The sequence below is a fragment of the Daktulosphaira vitifoliae genome, unplaced genomic scaffold, assembly GCF_025091365.1.
Source record: "Daktulosphaira vitifoliae isolate Bord-2020 unplaced genomic scaffold, ASM2509136v1 Scaffold_1, whole genome shotgun sequence".
In the NCBI taxonomy this organism is placed as follows: Eukaryota; Metazoa; Arthropoda; class Insecta; order Hemiptera; family Phylloxeridae; genus Daktulosphaira; species Daktulosphaira vitifoliae.
Genome location: NW_026099572.1, coordinates 19,495,883 through 19,519,293, shown reverse-complemented (window position 1 = coordinate 19,519,293; position 23,411 = coordinate 19,495,883). Strand labels below are relative to the sequence as shown.

Sequence of the window (23,411 nt, the reverse complement as noted above, 5' to 3'; positions counted from 1 at the left end):
TATAAAACTCTAAACTCGATTTATTATATCGGATAACTTTCTAAGGAAATTATCATATACACCTAGCCAAACGAAATTTAATTAGACTAAATGTTTCGAAAGTAGTATTGACGAACATAATCTTATTACAAAAGCTGAGTGAACCCATACGAGTTACCATTACCTATTTGCACAAGGGAAAGTCCTACAAAGTTTAGAACGGCCTGTTGCTACATGCCGTAAACTCAAGAAGAAGCCTGATAGGATTCGGCGCAAGTGTTTCACCAGTAAATAAAAGATAGGCCAACAAATTTTCCTTACAAGGCGCCACATTACACAAAAGTTAATTTGCTGAAAGCTATCTGTCGCGTTTTTGCCCGGGATACGTAAACTTGTGTTTCTTGATATACCGACCGTTTGATTGCATTAGAAATATGCGGTAGGTTTCGATGAACGAATTTCATTTCCTCAGGAATTTCGGAAACAAAACTGGAGTATACACGGATTCCAATCTTAAATCGTAAAATAGATCAAATGGAACAAAGGTTTTACGTTGAAAACGCTTCAAAATTGAAAGCGAACGTGTAGCTTATTCGACTCGTTAAAAAAAAAAGAATTGACGCCAAAAATCGATAAGCTTTCATTGAAGAGAAGAATCACTGGACGCCGAATTTAGTCTGTAAGTCTAACGGTTTAAACGTGACTAACCCCCAACCGGAAACTGATAACGACCTTTGGTTTTCACTCTGACAAAAACTTTTCTTTTCCCACGAACACAGCCATTATACTCCTAAGATTAATCTTTATTCGTATACACAATATTAAACATAAATGTGATCAATTAAGTGTATCGGTTCCGATAACCTACCAAACGATTAACTATTTCAATTGATTAGTTTGTTATTTAAATAATCCACAACATCTCGGTATGCCGTCAAATAACCAACTTATTGTTAGTAAAAATATTGTACATACCACTAATAAATTATATTATGTGCTGAATAACCAAAGTATGTAGTCGTTCATAAAGACCACACACCTAAGTCCATTTCTCTTTCAAATCTAATTACCAGAAACGATAATCATTATGATTTATATATATAAACGTGGCTGAGGTCTAAAGTACTTGCATTTGTCTACGTGATTTTTTAGTTTTAATATTCTGAAATTCTATAAAACACTAAATCTTTGATTAATTGATAAAACCGCTCAATTTTATATACATATATATATATATATATATGTATATAAGTTAAAATATTTTTAATATTTAAAACATTATTTTAGATATTTTTCGTTAATAAACACAATATTCGCCTATCGAATCACTATAATGAAAATAATTTAATCCAAAAATAAATACAAATTTACATTGTAGAAAATAATGATTATATTCATTATTTTCCATAATCGTTTTAATTGACTATCAGATTAATTTACGTAATCCCCAAATTTTCTTTTCCATCTTCAATAATAATATGAAGTTGCTTGAACAAATTATTGTTAATTAGTTAGTTGTTACATTGTAATATTAATACCCAATATTTAAGATAACTATCAGAATAATTACTATTGTTCTTATATTTTAGTTTTAATTGATTTGTAAAATGTAATAAACAGAATACATGAAAATACATATGAAAAATGTATAAAGGATTCAATTGTTCAACTATTTATTAATAATACAGCGTGATAAATCAATTATTAATATTTTTATCTCAAATATTTTATAATTACTTATATTCTCTAGTTTACATAATATTAAGTAAAATTCTTAATTTTGTTATTGTAATTGTTGTTTTTTTTTTTAATTAAAAATAATTAATTATATATTATACATATATTATGTGAATGAATATTAACTATTTAACGTGTCACGCTAGTATCCATAAAAAATATATATTTTCAGTAAAATATGAATACATATAATCAAAGAAAACCTGTACGCTCGTTGTACCCTCCAATTTTAAGAATTTAAAGTAATAACATTTATTGTTTTCAGTCACATATTTTTCAGAGTGTTAACTTCTAATATTGTCCCCTGGTATAAGGGACATTTTCGACGACCGTCCATGACAATCACGGCCTCGTTAATTGGCCATCACGCCTATTTATTAAGACAAACATAACGGTTTAGATGACAGTAGCGAGAGCTCCAACTTACGAATACTGCCGAAAAGTATGGTGTTGGTGTACGCGTGTAGACTCGGACCGGACGTTGTCTGCATTTGCCTGTGAATTGAAGGAGATGGCGGAAACAAACCTGTGACGGAGGATTAGTTCGATTTGTTAAACGTGCCCGTTTTACCAAATAAACGTACCACCTCCAGTATTCACGTAATGAGCTGAGCCGCTAACATCACCCTACACTCGCCAATGGCTTCATTACTGAGGCTGAGCACGTACATTTTACACACCCACCCTTTCTGTTCGCTATGAGAAAATGCGAAAACTATATATGCATTGAACTTTTTATACCGCCATCGTGCGGTACTGATTGGAAAGAACCGGCACAGGAGGTGCGGTAACGGTAATGGTAGTGAGTGCGAAAAACACTTTTTGGAGGGAGGAAAAACATAAAGAAAATGAAACGACAATTCAATTACCAAAACAAAACATATTATTTTTCCAAACTTCCCGACCTTTGACTTAACAACATACAGATGAGTAAGATGATAGAATTAGTTTTTCTAATGTATGTTTGTAAGTGTAATATTTATTATCATTCTGTGTATTATAATGGATAATTCAACCATGTCATCAATAAATTTTTATAAACGTTATTTGTACAGTTTTTAATGAGATTAATGCAAAAACGTTTTGGACGGAGAGTCAAACATCTTACCTTAATTTAATCCTTTTTCACAGCAATTATACTCAATGGCTATTTTGAAAATTATTCTAATCCTTGGTCTTCTTCCTTTATTTAAAATAATGTATTTTATAGTCACTTAAGCTACCGAAAATATCATCTTACTATAATCTTTTCTCCTTTTTCGTATCTAATTGCTTATTAAAATCTCAAAATCTTCTCGGGTAGAGCTTATGAATTTTAAATACTAAAATATTAATAATAAATGACGGTGTTTTTGAGCGCTTCATATTATTATGTTATGTATTATTATTCTTACGAATAAGAATAAAATTAACAATAATATCAAAACTTCAGTAAAATTATTTAAAATTTTGTTTCAACGAGTTAAATTCTAACTCGTTACGTCAGTAAAAGTTGGTAAAGGTCGTCGCCTGTGATATTTTTTTTATCTTAAACTACTGCGTTTGTAATAAGTAAGACGTATAATATTTTACTCAAATATTTAAGTGCAAAATATTAACATTTTATACCGTAAAATATTAAACAATCATTAGATAAAATGTACACTACAAAGCTATTAAAAATAATACCCGAGAAAAATGGTGACTTATATAGTATTTTCGTGATAATTTTTTATTTTTCACAAATTATTGCACGATAAAATATTACATAATTTTTTGTTTGATAAAAAATGTTTTCTAAGAATTGGTGTTTTAAATGTTAAAAATTATGACTGCGTATATATTTAAAATAATTATGTTTAATATTTTAAATAACTTATTTTCAAATAATATTTAGTCTCTAGCTTTTTAAATAATACGAATATGTTTTAGAAAACTGGAAAGTTACTTTTTAAGGAGACACTTTTTAGTATAATTATATTTTCGAATAAATCAATAAAATTTAATAGTATAATCGGGTTTTTGGGACATTTTTTAATTGGCAAATTAATGATTTTGCTATTTAATTACTGTTTAAGTTCGAGTTGAAATTTAATTAATTAATAAAACAAAATCAAGAGGCCGCACGTTAACATTCAATATCATGTTGAGTAAATACATTACATTGTCTCAAAGAACTTCGTTGATTTACCAAAAATAATCTAATGTTAACGACACAGCTATTAGGAAAAAAACAAATAAAGAAAATACCCACGGGAAGCGTCAACAAACTTTGTAATTGTCTTAGTGCGCGAATGTTACCTCAATGGTAATCTTGAATAGATACAAAATTGATAAAATATCTCTAAGAATGAGACAAAGCACCGAACATCCGTCACGAATGCTGGAGATAAGTACGGCAAACCAAATACAGTTGGATATTATAATGAAAAATTCTTGCATGGTCTGCCGCAACTGTCTAGGTTTATTAAATTAAGATCATTAACAACTATAACAATACATCAAAATCTTACTTGACACATCTAGTACACTGTAAGGGAAATCATCAAAAATAATACTGACAGTATATTTAATAATTTCCGATGTCTGTTATCTATTTTGAAAACATAAGACTCTTATAGATATTAGTTTTTCGACGCATCTTTCTTAATTTTAAATCTAATTAAAATTAAAAGTGCAGTTCAGTAACATTAAAACTAAGATTCTTATTAAGTTTTATTTCTATGTGACTAGTAATTTTGTCCTAATTTCTTATTATGTATTATTACAAAATTCCTTGCTATTTACTATTTAACAATTTTTTAAGACTATCTATTTTAAAACAATCAGTGCCATTGATAATTAATGATTATTCATTGTATTTCATGAAAACGATTTTAGTTACACATAAAAAGTTATGTCTATGGTAAAAAAATTGTATTTTTACAAAAAAGTTGTGTACATAGTAAGTTGTAAAAAAATACTATTTTTTAAAAAAACTATTCAAACAAAAAAGTAACTGTTAACTCTCAATGCTATTTAATAATAACACATTATTTATATGGATACACATAGGGCCGTTTATCAATTTGTTTTTATAGTGTAAATGACTTTTGGATTATAATATTTTCACAAAACAGTAACTATAATAAATATTACAAGCATACATATATCAAATCTGTTTCTCCACCATCTTTAGAAAGATAATGTCTTTATTCTTTTAAAGATGTCGTATTTGTCCTCAGACATTTACCCTCACAAAAATCTACGACTCTATAGTCGTTTGTTTCGTGTAATTTTATATTTTTACAAAAGTTAAAAACTTAACTATATGAGAAACACATAACCAAGTTTCTCTCCTCCCTTCATTTTCAAAACTTTAAGTTATATTAATCATTCTACTTCCGACCAAAGTTTTTCTCGCAATATTTTTTTCTTCTACTTTCAGCGTTTATTGCTGCTCTAGATCACCAATGTTTTATAGACAAATGAATATCTTTAAAATTATACTAGTTAATGTGTGTTACCTGTGGCTATACATTAATATCAAATGAATTATATAAAATACACTTAGGTATATGCCTAAGTGAAAAATATCATCAATAAAAAATAAGAACATCCATTTAGAGGAGCAAACTTATTTATCTAAGTTCTATAAAATAATTATAACTTATTATTGATTAATTTTTGTTTGTAAAAATAAGTTAAAAAGGAATTCCTTTGTATATATTTTTTAATGCAATTAATTATAGATAAGGAAAAATATATTATAATAACAGTCTAACTTGTTCAATTAAAAGAAAGTAACACATTATTGGCAAATAAAACTTACTATGATTACAACTACATAAACGTTCTATTTACTCAAATAAATGTAATCTTTTATTAATATTATTTAAAATTAATGCGTACTTATCTCTTATTAAATTTTTACTGCGATATTATGTAGTGACGTAAGTTTTACTTCTGTTTCAGTTGAAGTTGTTGATTAAAAAACCTATCTAAAAGTGTTTTTAAAAAATTACCCATTAAACTTCTTTGTTAAGTTTTCGATATAAAGCAAATGCACGTTGAGAAACTCACGCACTTTAAGTATACATTCTCATATGCATTAAAATATAGGAGAATGAGATACGCCTGAGTATTTTTTGCTTTTATTTCAGTTTGTCTCTCCAACACATATCTCCTGGAGGCATTTTTTGTTAAGAAAGCACTTTGGCTATTTGGAATATTACATTTTGGAGATCTCGCAGTATAAATAAAAACTTTTCACTATTCATATAACCCCAAAATTGAAAAATGAATATACTTTAGTTGTATAAATTAAAACAATATAAACCATAGTATACTTTTTATCTTCAATTTGAATATTATTTGAAAAATTTCAGTATTAAATTAAACCAAAATAATTTTTTTATGTTTCATATTTCTTTGGATAATACAAGAATGGAGATTTTTTAACCCAGCGTTAATATGAAATACAAAATATAATTTTCGATTCAAATACTAAAACAACATTTTTTTTTGCTAAATGCTTAACTGTGGTATAAATCAATATGCGAATTTTTATGTAAAAAGAAAAGAATCAGTTTTTAGTATTTAAGAAAAAAAAATTGACAAACAATTCAAACTCGGAGAAAAAGTTTAACGATTACAGTTATCTTTTCATTTTCCTTAATAACCGTGAAAGCGGTTCCGATTCAGAATAATTAAAAATATTGACAAAAGTAAGAACCAGCTGCATTTAGGGTGAGCCAAAATATGTTTAGTAACCAGAAGGGGTACTCTGTTGGTGCTTTTAATATCGGCATGCTTTGCATACCTAATGGGTTTCTTTTCATTGGTTTTTAAAGTTGTGAAAATAAACTGTTTGAATTGAAGGCTAACGAATAATGTATAAGGTACTATGGTGGTGTATGAATTATTATTAATATAAACGTAAGGCACCTGTCGACTAAAATGTATCAAAGACGTTTAATATACAAGTAATGCGAATTCTTTATAATAAAAACTACTTTAGTCGAATTTTGCATTTTTCAAATGAAATAGAAAATGACGTGTGAATTGGCAATGGGAAAAATACCCTAACAAGCACGTTTAGTATAATGCAATTACTTTAATAAGTTTCGTTTATTTCCAACCGTTTCTTATAGTTAAGACGTCGACTTCTTCGCTTCCCTCTTATGTGAACTTACGTTTTTCATACAGCATTGACAGGCGCTTCATATATGACAAGGACGACGAACGAGTTAGCAGAAGTAAACTAGAGGGACTAAATCCACCCGAGAAAAAACTGTATAGACACTTTTTGTTGACTTTTGAGTGTCATATAAAAAGGAAAACACTTCGATGGGGAGGAGAATGAGTTATGATGCAAACAATTGGAGCGTTCGTTAATTTCTTTTTTGGAGTAGGAAAGGCATAGAAATAAAAAGACACTTTTTTTTCAGCAAAAAAGACTGTCAGATAACTGGTATAAAAGCATGTACTTTACCTTGAGTATGGGGAATACAGTTCGATAGTTTAGCTAATGACAAATCAATAATTTTTTTTTTAAAGCCATCATTCCCAAATCAAATAAAACTTCCTGTTCTGCAGATTTTAAAGTGTAAAAAACAAATAATCCTATTTTATTTTTATATCACTTGTTTAGTAAAATCATTTTTGATAAAATCTTTTTAACTTTTATCATTTCATATTACTCATCAAATGTTATATGTACTAATTTTTTTACAACAAAATTGTGTTTTTTAAATTTACGTATTGAAATTTTATGATTTTGAACCTGTAAAACTTTTTCAAAAATAAGTACTATTTAAAGTCTTTACTAAAATTAATTTCCTTAAAATGACATCAAATTTGAACTGAAAATTCGGAATTCTTTATGACTAATTTCCATATAATTTAATGATATTCACTGAATATCATTAAATTTCACGAATTCATAAGACTCGTATTTTTGGATTTATAAATCTGCAACACTAATATTTTAAAATATGAAATGTATAGTAAATAAAAAACGAATCATACTCGTGAGTGGATTTAATGAAAATAATCTATTATGTCAATGCCAGATAATCCTTTTAAAAAAAATTGTTATTTATACCAAGAAATTTTGTGAATTGCTATGCATCTGTCATATCCACGTGCAACGTATACCTCGATGACACATGTAAACGGTCAAAATAATAAAATGTTATGAATAAGCGGCAAGTACTAACCGGGTGAGCGTCACATGTTTGCGGCTAATGTTCCTTTTGGGGAGAAATAAGTACACAATCATTATTCTTGGGTGATACAGGACATTTTTAAAAAAAAATATCCATAAGTCTTTTGTATAAATCGCGTGCGACTGAGTTATGCGATGGCTTGCATATGCATAAACATGGTTTTATTTTATTTTTGTTGTATTAAAAAAAAAGGCAAAGGTTTTTTTTCGTAAATATACTATCTCAAAAAACCATTGATGGAAATACATATTTAAAGGAATAAAAAAAATCATTTTAACTAGAAAAGTGATCCTTGCACTACTGTACAAATATTATAATATACATTGAGTGCCTTTATGAAGGGTGTCGTTAGAAAAAAAAAGGTTTGTTTAGTGGGCACATTTTATGTGCTAGTACATACTAAAATTGCCATACAAATCATAAACAAACACTGGTTTTGGATCGTGTGCGGTGCACAAGGGATGACAACGATGCGTCGATATAAACACACTCCTTTTCTCCGCCGATTGATGTAATACACAAAATTGCTCTATCTTACACATTTTATGTTAAAAACACTAGTTTACAAGTGTAAATATACACATCTTTGCGCCATAATAATTGCTTTGAATTAAATCGATTAAATTGTTTATCTAAAGAAATAGTTCAAATGTCATATATAAGTAACACTATTGATAAACCGTAACATCTTTTACTTAGTTTATTTATAGTTCAAAGTAAGATCAATCAACAATTATTATTGCATTTATACTCTTTCCTGTGAGAATTGTATAACATAATCTATAAAGTATTTTTTCTCTTTTCATTTCTAAATACTGTAATCAAAAGAATATCAAGATGATGTTAGTTTCTCGACACCGTTAAATTGAAATTTGATAGAGTGAATTTTTAATGGATAGATGCTCTAATAATTTAATTCAAAGAAGACGACATAGCTCCAAATTCATAGCCTAAACCACAATTGAGACCTCAGACATGAAAAAATTTGACATTTAACACATACGTTTTCTGATTATTGAATTTAGTCAGAAAGAAATATATTACAGTGAATTGATTTTTTTTCCCATTTAGTTGTTTCATTTTCTTTATTGTTATATATACGTAGTATTTCAATGTTGCACTTCAATTTTTTGATAAAATATGGTAATGACCTACTTAATACAAAACATATGGAAAATTTGTTTTATATTTTATGAATATATGTATATTTATTTTACAATATAATAAATTATGTTATTAAAAGAAAACATAAAATATGAACATAAAAATTATCGAAGTAATAATTTTTATGTTAAATATTTCACTCAAATAGACTATTGTAAAAATTGTATTCTTATATCTTTTTGGGTAGTATATCGATTTATATAAATAAAATGATCACTCTTCCTTTAAAATTCATATTAAATACACGCGTACTGACTTGTTTTTTTAATAGTCAGTAAAAATCATAATTCTCAAATGTTATACAAAATATTGTTATTTATATTATATAACTTTTCTCACGAATAAACGTTTAAAATCAGGTACTTCAGCAATGAATTACACGCTGACATATTTTTAAAGAAAAAAATAAACATGACCTATTCAATTTATCGAATCATATAAATAAAATATTTAAATAACAAAAGAGGCGATAACGAGAAGGTGCGTATTGTTAAAATGAATAATAAGAATAGTGTCTCTTGCTAGGCATAAGGTACCACGCACAAGAATTACTGTATTGCGCTAGATAGTAACTTGATAATTTATGATTTGTTCAATTTGGAGTTCAATGGTGTATTTTGAACATTTTTGAAAGGTGTGTTCAAACATTTTTTGATTTTCTGTTTTATAAATGACACTACCGTACACAACATAATAGATAAAAACACCTCCAAATATTTCCAAGTTTTCCTAAATCATGTATGATTAAACTTTAAAACCCAACCCATCCACAAATAAGCCATTAGTGGAATTGTACCTGATAATAAACTACAACATTTGGACGATTCTTTTTTTCTTTACTATAAATGGTGTACAACCATACCTTTAAATATATTTTTAATGTGTAACTGAATACTTATATTAAGTTATTTATTATTAAATTAATTTGTTTATAATTTTTATCCAAGTAGTAACGATTGATGTTTATTAAATAGAACCAAGATGGTAAATTTTTTTTTTTTTTTTTTATTTATTTGAGCCACAACAACAAAGATTATTGGCTTACAATATTGTGGAGGGATTGTCACATTGAGGTTAAATTGAGTTACATTAGTTTAAATTAGATTGTATATGTTGGTTAGTTTTAAAAATTTTAAAATTTTATTCACGTTTTCTGGTTCGGGACCTAGAGCTTGCTGGAGATTGTCAGCTATTTCCAGACTGTCTTTGGTGTTTTTGTATTTCCGGCAGTTGCAAATGATATGTTTGATGGTAAGTGCTTCTCCACAGGTGTGGCATTGTTCGGGATCGGTTTTTGACATAAGGTGTTTATGGGTCAACCAGGTGTGGCCGATGCGTAAGATGGTAAATTTATTTGGAATATCAACCAGTTATTTTCTTAGTACAATCATAGTTGTATGTTTTTATTTAAATAATAGTATAGTTGATAGCCTTTAAAGGTATAAGAGATAGATTAAAAAATATTAAATCACTTACTAATCATTAAATAAATAATACCTAACAAAAAAAAATTCTCAAAATTATTATTTTAGGAGAATTTAAGGTTTAATGATAAATCATTCTGTATAAATATTCTTATTTTTACTCATTGTTTTAACGTATACAGAGTGTTCAGTAAGTAAGGTAACATTTCATTGGTTACAAACAATGAAAAACCCGTTTCCTTACTTACTAAACACCTAGTATACTGATGAGAGAAGATTATGAGGGTATCTTCATTACTTGTTAAATGTCAAATACATCAAATATGTTGTATAGTTTTATTTTACAATGGGATGTAAAGCGACACTTGAGACTCATTTCGGTTTCATTTAGTTTTTTTTTCTTTTTCGACGAATGCTTTATTTTTATTATTCAATGACAACAAATAAGTATTATTTTCCCATATTTATTTTTAGAACTTATTGAGTTAATATTTTTATTATTCGAACTGTCACGGAAAGACAATAATACGTCTTTCCTCATTTTTCATCTAAAACTCTGTCACAATAAACCTCAATAGAACTTTTTTAAAAAAATATTCACACGCTATACATTTTATTTAATAAAAGAAAAAAACAGTAATCTGATTAATTTATTTTCATTATCATTATAATATAAGTAACTCGCGCTATTAAATTTTCATTATTTTTAAATACGCAAACTTATTATTGATAATGTTTGTGTTCATATAACCTATTAAAATCTATTAGATCTATTAAAATAAATAGAGGTGACTATCTCCTACAATTACTACATGAAAAATACTGAAATTAATTTTTAATTTTTTTTTTAATAGTACATACTAAAATTTCATCTAACAATTCAATAAGTTTTGAAATTCATCCTTTTCATTTCAAAGCAAGTCATAATTCATATTTATATTCATTACACATTATTACTATAAAAACAATACTTGGACACGTGAATGATTAGTAAGAAGATATTATGAAATGGCCGAGTTATTATGAGTTAAGAGATACCGACACCGATTGTTTTCATGACGTGTGGCGCACCACCAGAGCAGCTGGGGGCTCGGTGTTAAAAGGTACCGCATTGCTTCCATGCTGTTTCCCATATAAATGACTAGAGTTAATTATTATTAGTATAGTCACATGGGCGATTATTATGATTACTATTACGATTTTAGTCTGCCGGCCACGTGTTCTTTACCCGTTCGTAATGTAAAAATGCTTACCAATCTTAACGAGACTGTAATCAATCAACGAGTGAAGTCTTGGGGTTGTTACCAGAGTTTCAGCCAAATAGGGGTGGCAGTGTGCGGTGTGCTGTTACAAGTCTGTCAAACTGCCACCGCCAGTTTCAATTTCTAGTTCTTCTCAAATTATATTACACGAACTCTTTCTTTGTTAGTTCTATTTTCTCGAATTATGTGATAGTCGATTCAAGAAAATTCCGTTTTTTTCTCAACTAAATATTTCTCACAATTTAGTTGTTGAAAAATTATAAAATTGTTTTATTGAAAAATAATGAATGTTGTGTTTATTTCTATGATAGTAAAATATGAATATCATACTAAAATGATACCAAACGCTCAAAGCTAAATAAAATAGTGTTTAAATTTCGTGTTGTGTCTTGATTACTCAAGTCTATTAAATTATCTAATTAAACTAATTGTATTTATATTCAAAAACAATAACAACGACGTTCTTGCCAAGATAAAACACACGTGTTGGTTTTTAATTTCCATTAACGCTTGACGAGCCAGTTTACACAGTTGTGTGTTTCATTTAGCCATATAGGTTACATTATTGTTTTAAATTAAATGTGATCATTTAATTATTTTTTCCCGGTGAAAAAACAAATTCTTTACTTGTAAAATTAACTAACTCGGTATGATTTCCAGTTAACAAACGTCACTAATACCACTCGATATTTAATTTGTGTTAGTTGAGTAAAACTATAAATTCAATGATTAAAGATTGAAATGTAATTATAACGCATTCAGAAAATTTAACTTGCATGTAAATTCATTATTAATTGTAATGCAATGATTTAATTTTTTTATTTTTATTTTTCAGGTAATTGTTGATAACATATTCTATGATTAATTAGTATAATCGGCGAAAAACGTGAGTTCAAACTATTATCAATACTAGTTTAAACACTTCATAATTGGGTTCTTCTTATTTTGTAACTTTTTAGATTAACTTAAGTTCATATATGTTGAGATTTAAGAAGTAAGTTTCTTTAGATGGTATAAATAATATATAATATCGGTACTACATAACTACTGAAAATGACGCGTCTATAAAAATAACTAGTAATTTTTCTTTCTTTACACAATCAAAATTACTAAACTTTGATTGATGAATTATATTTGAAATAATTTTTCCAAATAATGGTGGGTAATGATGTGTTAACTAACGGTTTTTAGATGGTGCATAGGAAAATAGTGTTTAGATAACTGATGATCCAGTCTTTAGCTGAAGTTTAATAATCTACCGTTAGGTAACGTCATTTGTGAAGATAAATATTAAGTATATGATATTTCTGATATTCAATGTTTATAGTAATACTACGGGCTTATGTGTACGGACAACCTCGGGGCTCTTGGGTAAATTCAATATTTTTCATCATGATATCACTATTGTACACACAATACAGTACCAGTCGTGATGCAAGTAAACAAAAATACACACACAGAACTTGATGAGTGATATTCAAAAATAGAATATTACTGCATCGAACATCTAATTATATAATGTATAAAGATAAATGAAGTAATAAGAAAAATGAAAAATTATTGAAAAAAAAACGATTTCATCGTTATTTTTTAATAAAGGTTCTAAGCAGCTGTATTCACTTTTATTATGTTTGCTTTTGAATGTACTTTGAAAATGAGTTTAAAAAATTCACTTTGTTACGCCGTTTATGGTTGACGTTAATAGTAAAATATTTCACAGTTACTATGTCCTTAATCGGTAAATATTATTTATTATAGTTGCCCCTCCATGAACTTACAGTTAGTGGGTATCGATAGAAATTTTTTTTTCTCCCCTAACCGAGTTGATCGACCCCATTCGAGATCTTATCATGCGATTTTTTCTATTTCACAGACAGCAAATTAATCGTTTTACTGATACACATAACGTTTCAACTGCAAGTAAAATAATGCAAGTCCTATAAAATGTACTTGTAAGAACCCATATCTCTTTATCGAAACATTCACTGTGTATATCCATTCACGTATCACACTACTATACCCTATGCATACCATCCGTGTGATATATTGTGTACAAAGGTAGTTCGTATAAATATATACATTATGTGAAAACAATGAAAACCGTGAACTGTTCCCTTCACGCTTCGCTTTCAAAAGTCATTAACAGGCCATCGATCGCATATTTGTCATTAATTACTGAATGCGCTTGTATGGCTAAAAACAAAGTGTACCCTTACCGCAGTTATGTAGATCGACGTACCAAATATTCAACGACGAGCTTTTTAGTGTTTTAATAGTAACGTTTTTGAAACGAAACGTATATTTTAATACAAATGTCACATGGGAAATTTATTTATTATATATCTATTAGATTTCCAGTTTGAGGGCAAAACTTTTCCTATTGTCGTGTGTTCCCCTATTGAAGCACTTGCAGTATTATAAATCAATGTTCACATCAAATGGATAAAATGCTTTTAATCTGATTACAAATTTGTGGTGCACTGAATGAAGCTTAACAAATTGATTTTGATGCCAAATTTATTGATACTCTATTTTTCTGATACATCAAATCAACAGAAATGTCAACAAATTTTGTTTTATGACCAATACAAATGAAACGGTAGACTGCCCTCCTCATCAGTCTACAATCTGTCCCGACTTTTAACGGCCGCACATTTTATTAGGCAAATGCGAGAAGCAGCTGTTGTCAAAAACTGTCGGAAATGGTTCACGTTTCAAAAATTAATAATATACTTATATTTTTACACAGATTCTCGTCCCCTTAACTCCCAAGAGACAACGACCCGAAAATAATTTCCTTAATATACTCAATACCCAGACGAATAATAATTATGAATATTTTTATTTTAACTTTAGTTGCCAACCATTGTTTACCATTTAAATGATAAAGCTAAAATTGAAAATGATAAAATATTAGGTAGTTAAGTTGAAATTGCCTTGACGATTTTGGTTAACATTAATAACTGTTGTTTTTCTTACCCTACTTTAATTGCTATGTCATAAAAAAGCTTTAAATCGTTGATAATTCACACATTTTTCCGGTCAGTAAATCCGTCGATTCGTTTTTAATTAGTAGACTTACATATAATAGGTTTTTACACGCATTGTTGCACTCGTTTTACGACCCGCGACAACAAACTTGATAAACGTACACTTTGAAGTACATTTTGCTTACTTCCAATTGAGGTTCCTCTGCGTAACACGCGTACCTATGTTATTTCACCCGATCATTATTAGTTTCCTCGATTAAATATTTATGTCGAAACGTTGCGACATAGTGACTTTAAAACTCGGTTTCCGACGTTTTATTGAGTTCAGTTCATTTAGACTTAATGAAACGCAAAGTTTGGTTTAATTTCAAATAAGTAAAAGTCAAAGGCAGTAAAATACATACATTGTTATATTATCGCATTGAAATTTCGAAAATATTTGACAAGGGTAAGACTTATTCATGAAATAACGCATAAAAGAAAAAACAAAAACAGTTGCCAACTTAGAAAAAAGTGTCCATTGGTTAAAATAAAAGTTTTCGTGTTCGACGTTTTGAGTTTTTAAAAATAATGACCGAACTCGCATGACAGTAGTTGAACTTTTTATTACGAATTGAATTCCATCTTCAACTACCGTAAACTCGGGAGGGTTCCCCCAATTTGTTTAGTCCCTTTAATCCTCATCACGTCTGCCACACCACCTAGTCTTTTCTTTTCCGGACTGTGACAACAGAGTTCATTATCGCAAATCCATTGACTTTTGTTCCCTAGTCGACCCTAAACGCTTTATAAAATTCTTATAGTCATTTTTTATTTTTCCTTTCTATGCGCACGAGCGTTGAACGAACTATTATATACCCCGTATTATTTGAACAAATCGACAATGCAAATAACACTATAATGATAGCATATACCTATATTATGGAAGCAATAATAACAGCATTTAATAATAAAACACAATATCGGATTGGGGGATTTGTTTTTAACCCCAAGCATCACACATGTTCCGGGCCCTGTGCAATATTTTTAATCCAATAATGGTCTGTTGTTTAGTTGTCGTAGAAAATACATAGCCATTGATTTGACAGAAGTATACTTGGCATTATTTTGTGGGATCTACCTGAATTAACCATTTCACCGTGTAATGAGTCAGCATATTGGAAGGGATAGGACACATCGAGTTGTTTTTTGCTTCATATTTCAGCTGCCTTCTTTTGCTCCTGTCAACACTAAACTATAAGATATGAACTCAGAAACAATGCATTTTTATTTACCGAATAAACTATACAAAAGTATTATTCTATTTATATCATACTTTTCTCCCCTTAATCGAAATTTTGTTCATATACTGACTTATATTACTTATCAGATATCTTGGATATTACATGAGCGAATAATCCCTCAACTCATTCTGCAGTCGTCACCGTGACTGTTTTCAAATTACCAGTCATCATTTAAAAAAACCATCCATCATCTAATGGACTCTAACTCTTACTTATCAGTTGATTTTTAAAAATAGCGCTCATAAATCAATGTAGCTGTTTTTAAATCATCGTACGTAAAATTGACGCTAGTTTATTAATGAGTCGCAGCAACACAATTAAATATCGCCTTTTTAAATATTATTATTAATTCAACTGTTAACCTATCACTACGTTTTTCATGGTGAATAATATTTATAAATATTGTTTTTCATAAAATAAAGTATATATTCTTACTTTTTAGTGTCGTCAATGAATCTTATAAATTATTAAAAATATTAGCTGATAATACAAACATAACTAGTGCAGATTAAAATTTATTAGTTTTTAAGTAAGAATAAACTTACTATTGACGAGTCTGAATTTAAATTTATTTTTACATAATATATTCTTGGAAACTTTAAACATAACACTTTTTTAGTGCCTTTTTGCAAATATTACATATTTGATATATATGTTTCTTTTTTATCCATTTTATGTAATAAAGGTACACAAAAGTAAAATCCCCTCGCTTTTAAGCTTAACAACAATTTCGTTTCATATATAAGTCATTGAATGTTTTAGTCACGTATTCGTCAACAACTGGAGGGGGTCTTGTCAATGTTTGTAACGACTCTAAAGAGGTAAAAACTCGACAGACTACTAAACAAAACAATGTTTAAAAATACGAATAGAATACTTGACTTTCTCTTTCATTTAGAGCAATTCTCTTTTTTTTTTTTACTTGTAGTAAATAACTACATGGCATTTTATTGTGCAAAATATATATATATATGCTTTTATACGAATGTTAGATATTTCAATATTTATAAATATAAGTAAATGAAAAAAACGTGATTCATAGACCTAACAAATAATACCTACTTTAAATATTAAAAATTTGAATGATATTTATATAAAATACTAAATTGAATCTTAAATGCTTTTATATTGGCTGAGAAGTATAAATTTGTATATTTATGTATTAACACATCAAATTCTAGCTATAGAAATTATAACGCAAACTCTTAAAGTATTACATAGTACACTCTTATCTTTTTATAATCACTCTGTCATTTCAAGTTAATTTTCTATCTTAAATTTCACAAAAATATTTGAAAATTTTAAAACGATATTTAACAAAATGATTATTATATTTTTACAACCAAATAAAAATACATTACATTCTACTTTTTATGAGAAAGTAGCGTGTAACTTTTATACAAATCTATATTGACAGGTAAGATTATGTAATTTTTTTTTTTATATATAATTGTAGAAACTGATTTTTTCAGAAAACTGTTAGTTTTTATAAATAACTAAGATTGAAACGACACAATGATTATAAAAAACAAACGATTCTTTTAAAAGGTCATATTTGAATGAATCTTTCACGTATAACATTACTTCATTCTTTTTTGAGAATATTTTGTTATCTCTATTGAACGAACTAAGACTTATAGCAATAACATTTTTCAAAGTTAAGTTGGGTAAAAACCAAGTCACCCTTTAGAAAGCTTTCGGTAATTAAATAAAAACTGGGTAAGATATTGTGAATAATAGCCGAGAGATGAAATGAGTAAACGATTTGGCTGCGGTCCAGACATTTCTTGTTCACCATCTTAGAGATAAACTATTGACGTTGAGTTCTTTTTCAAAAGCTTATCCGCGGACAATTGGTCTGACAAAATGCAGTGTAATTTTGCTTCTTACTCTACCATAGTCATATAATGCTATAGTAATATGTATATATTTATACATCACATATGATTCCCATCTTCACCCATCATATAAAACACATTTTATAATAACGAAAACCACATTCAGAGACGTTCATTAATCTCGTTAAAGTGTCTCGCAAATTTTAACTGAATGTTTCACTAGGGGCTACGAGTACTACACATGTGGAAATGGCGACAAGCGAGCCGCCAAACCGCCAATGCGAAACGAAGAATCCCTTGTGTTCAAATATTCCAGATTTTAATTAAAAGCATTTCCTACGCTATCGTCTTAGGCTATTTTTTACTGATATTCTATAGTGTCAGCAAAGTTAATTTTAATTCATGTCACACCAATGCTATTTATAACTATCTAAACTATTTTCAGAAGAAGCCGAATGTTTATATTGTTCAATCGGTACGTATTTAACCAAAAAATGCGTTAAATTAATAATATGAGAACTGAAACAATTTTATTGTTTATATTAATTTTTTTAATTGGTATGATGATTTTTGTAAAAACTCTTAATAATATTTGTCTCCAGTATAGTCGATAAATTCAAAACTTAAATGATAAATGTTAGTAAAAAAAAAAAAACAGAAAGAAAGTAATAAAATGTACTGAAAGGGCGTCGGTAAATATGGAAATGTTTTAAACCGTGTACGATGTATATATATATATATAGGTTGGTGTGGGAATGTCTGTATGTATGTGTTTAGCCGTAAAAGTTATGTTTTATGGGGTCGGTAGCTGTGTGGCCGAAGCGGTGTCTACAGTGATAAAACCTCAACCCACCCCTTTTGTGTGCTCTCATACGGGTTATTTTGTGCAAAGAAAAAATGGAACGTTTTGCATTTATATGTTGTAGAATCTAAACTGGTGGGACCGAGTCTGTAGTTTCTGCATGGCGACCATTTATTTCTGGCGAAACACGTCGGTGAAATTATTTTGGGGGATGAAAAAAGTCGTCGAAAAATAAAAAAACAAACAGATCGTTCCCTATACTTGGCTTCCTTTCAAAAATAACTTTGTTACTTTTGTACGGAATAATGTGTATTCTCAATGCAATAGTTGCATGATCGCGGTCTCTAACACTACTTTATCGACTCTTAAGCTCTTTTCTTATGTCGTAACGACCCATTTATGCTATCAAACCATCCGGTTGTTATCTCTAAACGACTGCCTCAAATGTAAATGTTCACTAATCGAGCTTCCGTCAGCCATCAGATTAAAATTTCTCATCATATTAATGTTCAAAGAACCAGCATAACAATTTTGAAATTGTAATAAATTATAGTCTTAGTAGTATTACGAAAACATCTATGTTTATGTAAATTATACAATTGTTTTGACGATAAAAATAATGTAGAATAAAATTCAAACTTTTAGTACATAACCCCTATTAAATTAGCAATAAAAAACTTGAGCTTTGTTCATTAAAATGGCAACATTTATTGTTTTATGTGTACTATGCATTAGCCATACATGAAAATATCAATGTTGGTTAAAATTCTTAATTGAGCCGTTGTACTTTTTTAATACCCGCATTTTCTTTTTAAACGTTTTCCGTGTAATGATCACAGTATAATTAAAAGTACAGCCATTTCCTGGTGAAATGACTCAATTGGCGTGGCGTACTTCGTCTGTAGGCTAAACTAACAATACTACAACATTTTTATCGTTAATTATGTTACCCGTGTTTTCGAGTAAAAAACATATTTCATGCACAGTCATAACTTGGATTCGTATTCACTTTTCTTCCATCAATTTTATCTACTCTTGAAAACAAATTAATGGCGTGAAAATAAAAAGCAATTTAAAAATACAAATAATCCGTACCAAACTTATATTTAGCCAACAGAAGTTTTTCTCATTTTACTTTTTTTCTTTCAAAAACATATCTTCGTTTTAATATTCAATGATGACGATGGTGAACAAAATGATTTCCCTTTTTCAAAACTTACTCAATCTATTATAGTTGAACGCAATCGCATTTCACCGAAAAAAAAGAAAAGAATGGATTTTATAAGGATTGTAAAGAGCTTACATGAAGAAGGGCTGAATATAATTGTGCAGACGAACTAAACCTCCAATTAAATGACGCGGAAATCGTTATCTTAAACTTTTGCAACAGACTTAGATTGACAGGTCGGAGAATATCGGTACTAGTAGTTTTACCACAGGCGACACCGTATCAACCATTCTGTCTACACTAAAGTTTAGTTGAAACTTGACAGAATAATAAAAACTTATTAAATGAACAGAAGAAATTGAACGTTGTGATATTATTACAAGTGTTTAATGACCGTATTGTCTGCGTGTGTCGTTTCTATTATGATGAATGTGACTTTTACAAAATGGCAAACAAAAATATTCGCTAAAACATTTCACACCAAATGTTTACGGGAGAATATAATAATAATTAGGTATAATTAATTCTGCGTTATTTAAGTGCAATTAATAATGAGAATTCGAGTTCGGTGTATAGTGTTTGAGGAGGGTGTGAAGTCCCATTACGAATAAAGCGAGATATTATTCCAAATTTATATTCTCGCGGAAGGGACATGAGGATGAACAACACTATTACTCCCCAGAAACTATATTTCACCGTGTAAAATAAAAATAAAAACCTTTGAAGTTTAACTTTATTTGCATGCATTTATTTTATTTTCTCGTCCTGCTTTAGTTGTAGTCAAGCCGCGACTTTCACACATATGTGCAGATTCATAAACTGTTTCCTTTTTTGTAATTTCCTTTTTAGTGTTATTTTTGTCTGAAGATGGATTGCACTGATAAATATTTAAGTGTGCGTACAAGCTTTGGAGTGATAAATCCAAAAAATACTTTAAAGCTCCGCTGTCATTCCCTTTGAAAATTTATGCAACATTTTATTTGTCGAAGAAAAAAGTTAATAATAATTTTGACAATGTATAACAGTTAAATTATGTGTATTTGATAGAAAATTGAAAAAAGACTTAACTCAACAAACTTTATATATAATTTTCATGATCACAATTAATCTTATTTGCAACGTCAGGATGAGGTATGACCAGTATTTCATATAAGTGTATTAACAGACATACAGTTCACTACTTCGCTTAACTTCTTATACATGACAACTTTTAAACAATTTTTTTTTGCTGGTCAATATATGTATGCTCAATCTATTACGCTTTCAATTCTACTAATCATTATGTTTATTTTTTTGTTATTTTGTCCGATTTTTTAAATAATACTAACGTGTAATTATAAAGAGTGACAAAAGTGATTTTGAGTTATTTAAATATTTTTCTATTCATTAATATGAAAATAATAATTATAGAAAAATTTAGCCAAAGTTACTATATAATTTGTTTTAAATGTGTTTGACTAATTAAACAACTTTTGATATACTAAATATTTTGCACTAATTTTACTATGATGTGTTTTTTGTATATGTCTGTTACCACTTATTTTCATCTCTCACTGAACCGATTTTGATGAAGAATACGTGATAAGTTTACTAATATTAACAATAGAAACCCGTTTCCTTACTTACTGAACACCCTATATATATTAAACTAAAGCTGTTTTAATATAATTTAATTAAAAAAAAAATTTGTCTCTATAACTTATCTTCTATGTACAAATGGCTACTGTAATTAATAATATATTATTTTTGTTCAAAAATTCTCAATTTTTTGTTTTTGACTTAATACTGCTATATAATTTTAAAAAATTTATGAATCAATACAATTTTTTTCAAAAATATTTTATATATGCCTCTGGACTTGCTTTATAGTGAAAACGAACATTAAAGTTAAAGAAAAAAGAAAATTTTAGTATAAAAATTACATAATTAAAAAAATGTATTAAATTGTTGTACAAAAACTAATTTAGAAGTATCGGTTTCCAGACTTGGTTATGTAAAGTTATACTCTGTACGATAAAAATATTTGTGAATATTTAATGAATTTTGTAATAATTTTTAACCGATATCCTTTGCAGCCATCATAGCATTGTGGTCGACTACTGAAACAGTAAGGACAATAAATCCCACAAACTAATTAGATAACATATTTAAAACTTCTAGATTTTTAAATGCAGTGTAGTGTACTATTATTATTTCACTTTACTTTAACCTTATCGAACATCTGCTCTTAGGTATCCCTAGAAACTTATGTCTATGAAATCTGTGATATCTTAAAAGTATTATAAGTAAAAATATGCGTTATTTAAAGTTTTCTTGTGAAAAATAAAATAATGGGTCCTACTTGATATGAAGATAAGCCTTTCACAACAAATATTTTAGGTTTATCACCCATATAATAACGGATTATTTTATATGTACAGAAAAATGCATACAAAAATAGTTGATCGTTTCAATGACACACTCGTATTATAATCTAAACCTCATTATTAAAGAATTTCTGAGGAAATAATAACTAGGCTAGTAGAATTTTAATCGTATACTATTGTATTATACCAAATTAAAATATTTTAAAAAACTTTAATGTAAATGATCATCAGTTTATTTTTAAAATTTATAAAAAAAATTTTATGAACGTTTAATTATTTTTTTTTGTTTATATTTTTCATTTTACTCTTGACGTAGAGTTTTCAAGCAACAAAAAACATATAAAATTTTACTCAAGAAAATTCTAAAACTCAAAGTAACAAAAAAAATTGAATTTATTTTGAATAGAATGTATAAAAAACTTAAAATAGTTTTTTAATAAAAAAAAAGTCTAAAATACTGCTCTGTAATTAAATTTGAAGTATTTCATCAGAGAATGTTGTAGTAAATTATAGTTATGTATGGCAGCATAAATATATCAAGCAATTTTAATAACATGTATTTCATTAGATTATTTTAAACAACTTACATATAAAAACATTAATATTTTTCTTTAGATTGGTAGGTACTTTTTATGGCTTTTAATGACTTCAAGTTCAAATAATTATTTCAATATTTTTCTTTGTTAAAGGAAATATCAAAATTGGATAAATTATATTTTTTTAGAATAAGCAAACAATCCTAAAATGAAAATAAGACAAAAATGGTTTGTTTTAGGGTTAAAAAGAATGATGGTCAGTTCCTTTAGCGTATAAATATAATAAAAAAATATTGACCACGTAATTCATTTTTATTGCAATCACGTAGTCTATAACTATTTTTAGTACAATATAATGTACAATAATGTTTAGAAATTATTTGGTCACTTTTTTCAATAATGAATAATTTGTACCCTCCTATCTACTCATAATTTTCGAGTCTTATTTGATATAATAACAACTGTTAAAATTTAATCATAAATGTATTATCATTTATTTTATTGTGCTTAATAATGTTCAGGGGTGTATTATTTTTTATAGTTATAAGCTTTTAGCTCAGTGTTTTGCAATATGGTCTCTAAGCAAGACTTTTACTTTTATTTCACTGGTATAGCAATAATATTATATTTATATGAAATCAATAAAAGTTTAGATGGAAAAAATGTATCCTACT

The 23,411-nt window shown here is 28.0% G+C and overlaps 1 protein-coding gene across 4 annotated transcripts in view; it reads left to right on the top strand.

The window, feature by feature from the left end:
• Positions 1-23,411, top strand: part of LOC126896501 (uncharacterized) — a 74,307-nt gene that overhangs the window by 11,980 nt on the left and 38,916 nt on the right. Inside the window, exon 1 of one of the 4 annotated variants that reach the window (XM_050669338.1) lies at positions 11,481-11,595. The exons of the other annotated variants lie outside the window; for them this stretch is intronic. Within the exon in view, the coding sequence (XP_050525295.1) occupies positions 11,496-11,595 (100 nt within the window). The 5' untranslated portion in view covers positions 11,481-11,495. Of the gene's footprint in view, positions 1-11,480; positions 11,596-23,411 lie in introns of those variants that run through there. 4 annotated transcript variants of the gene reach the window in all.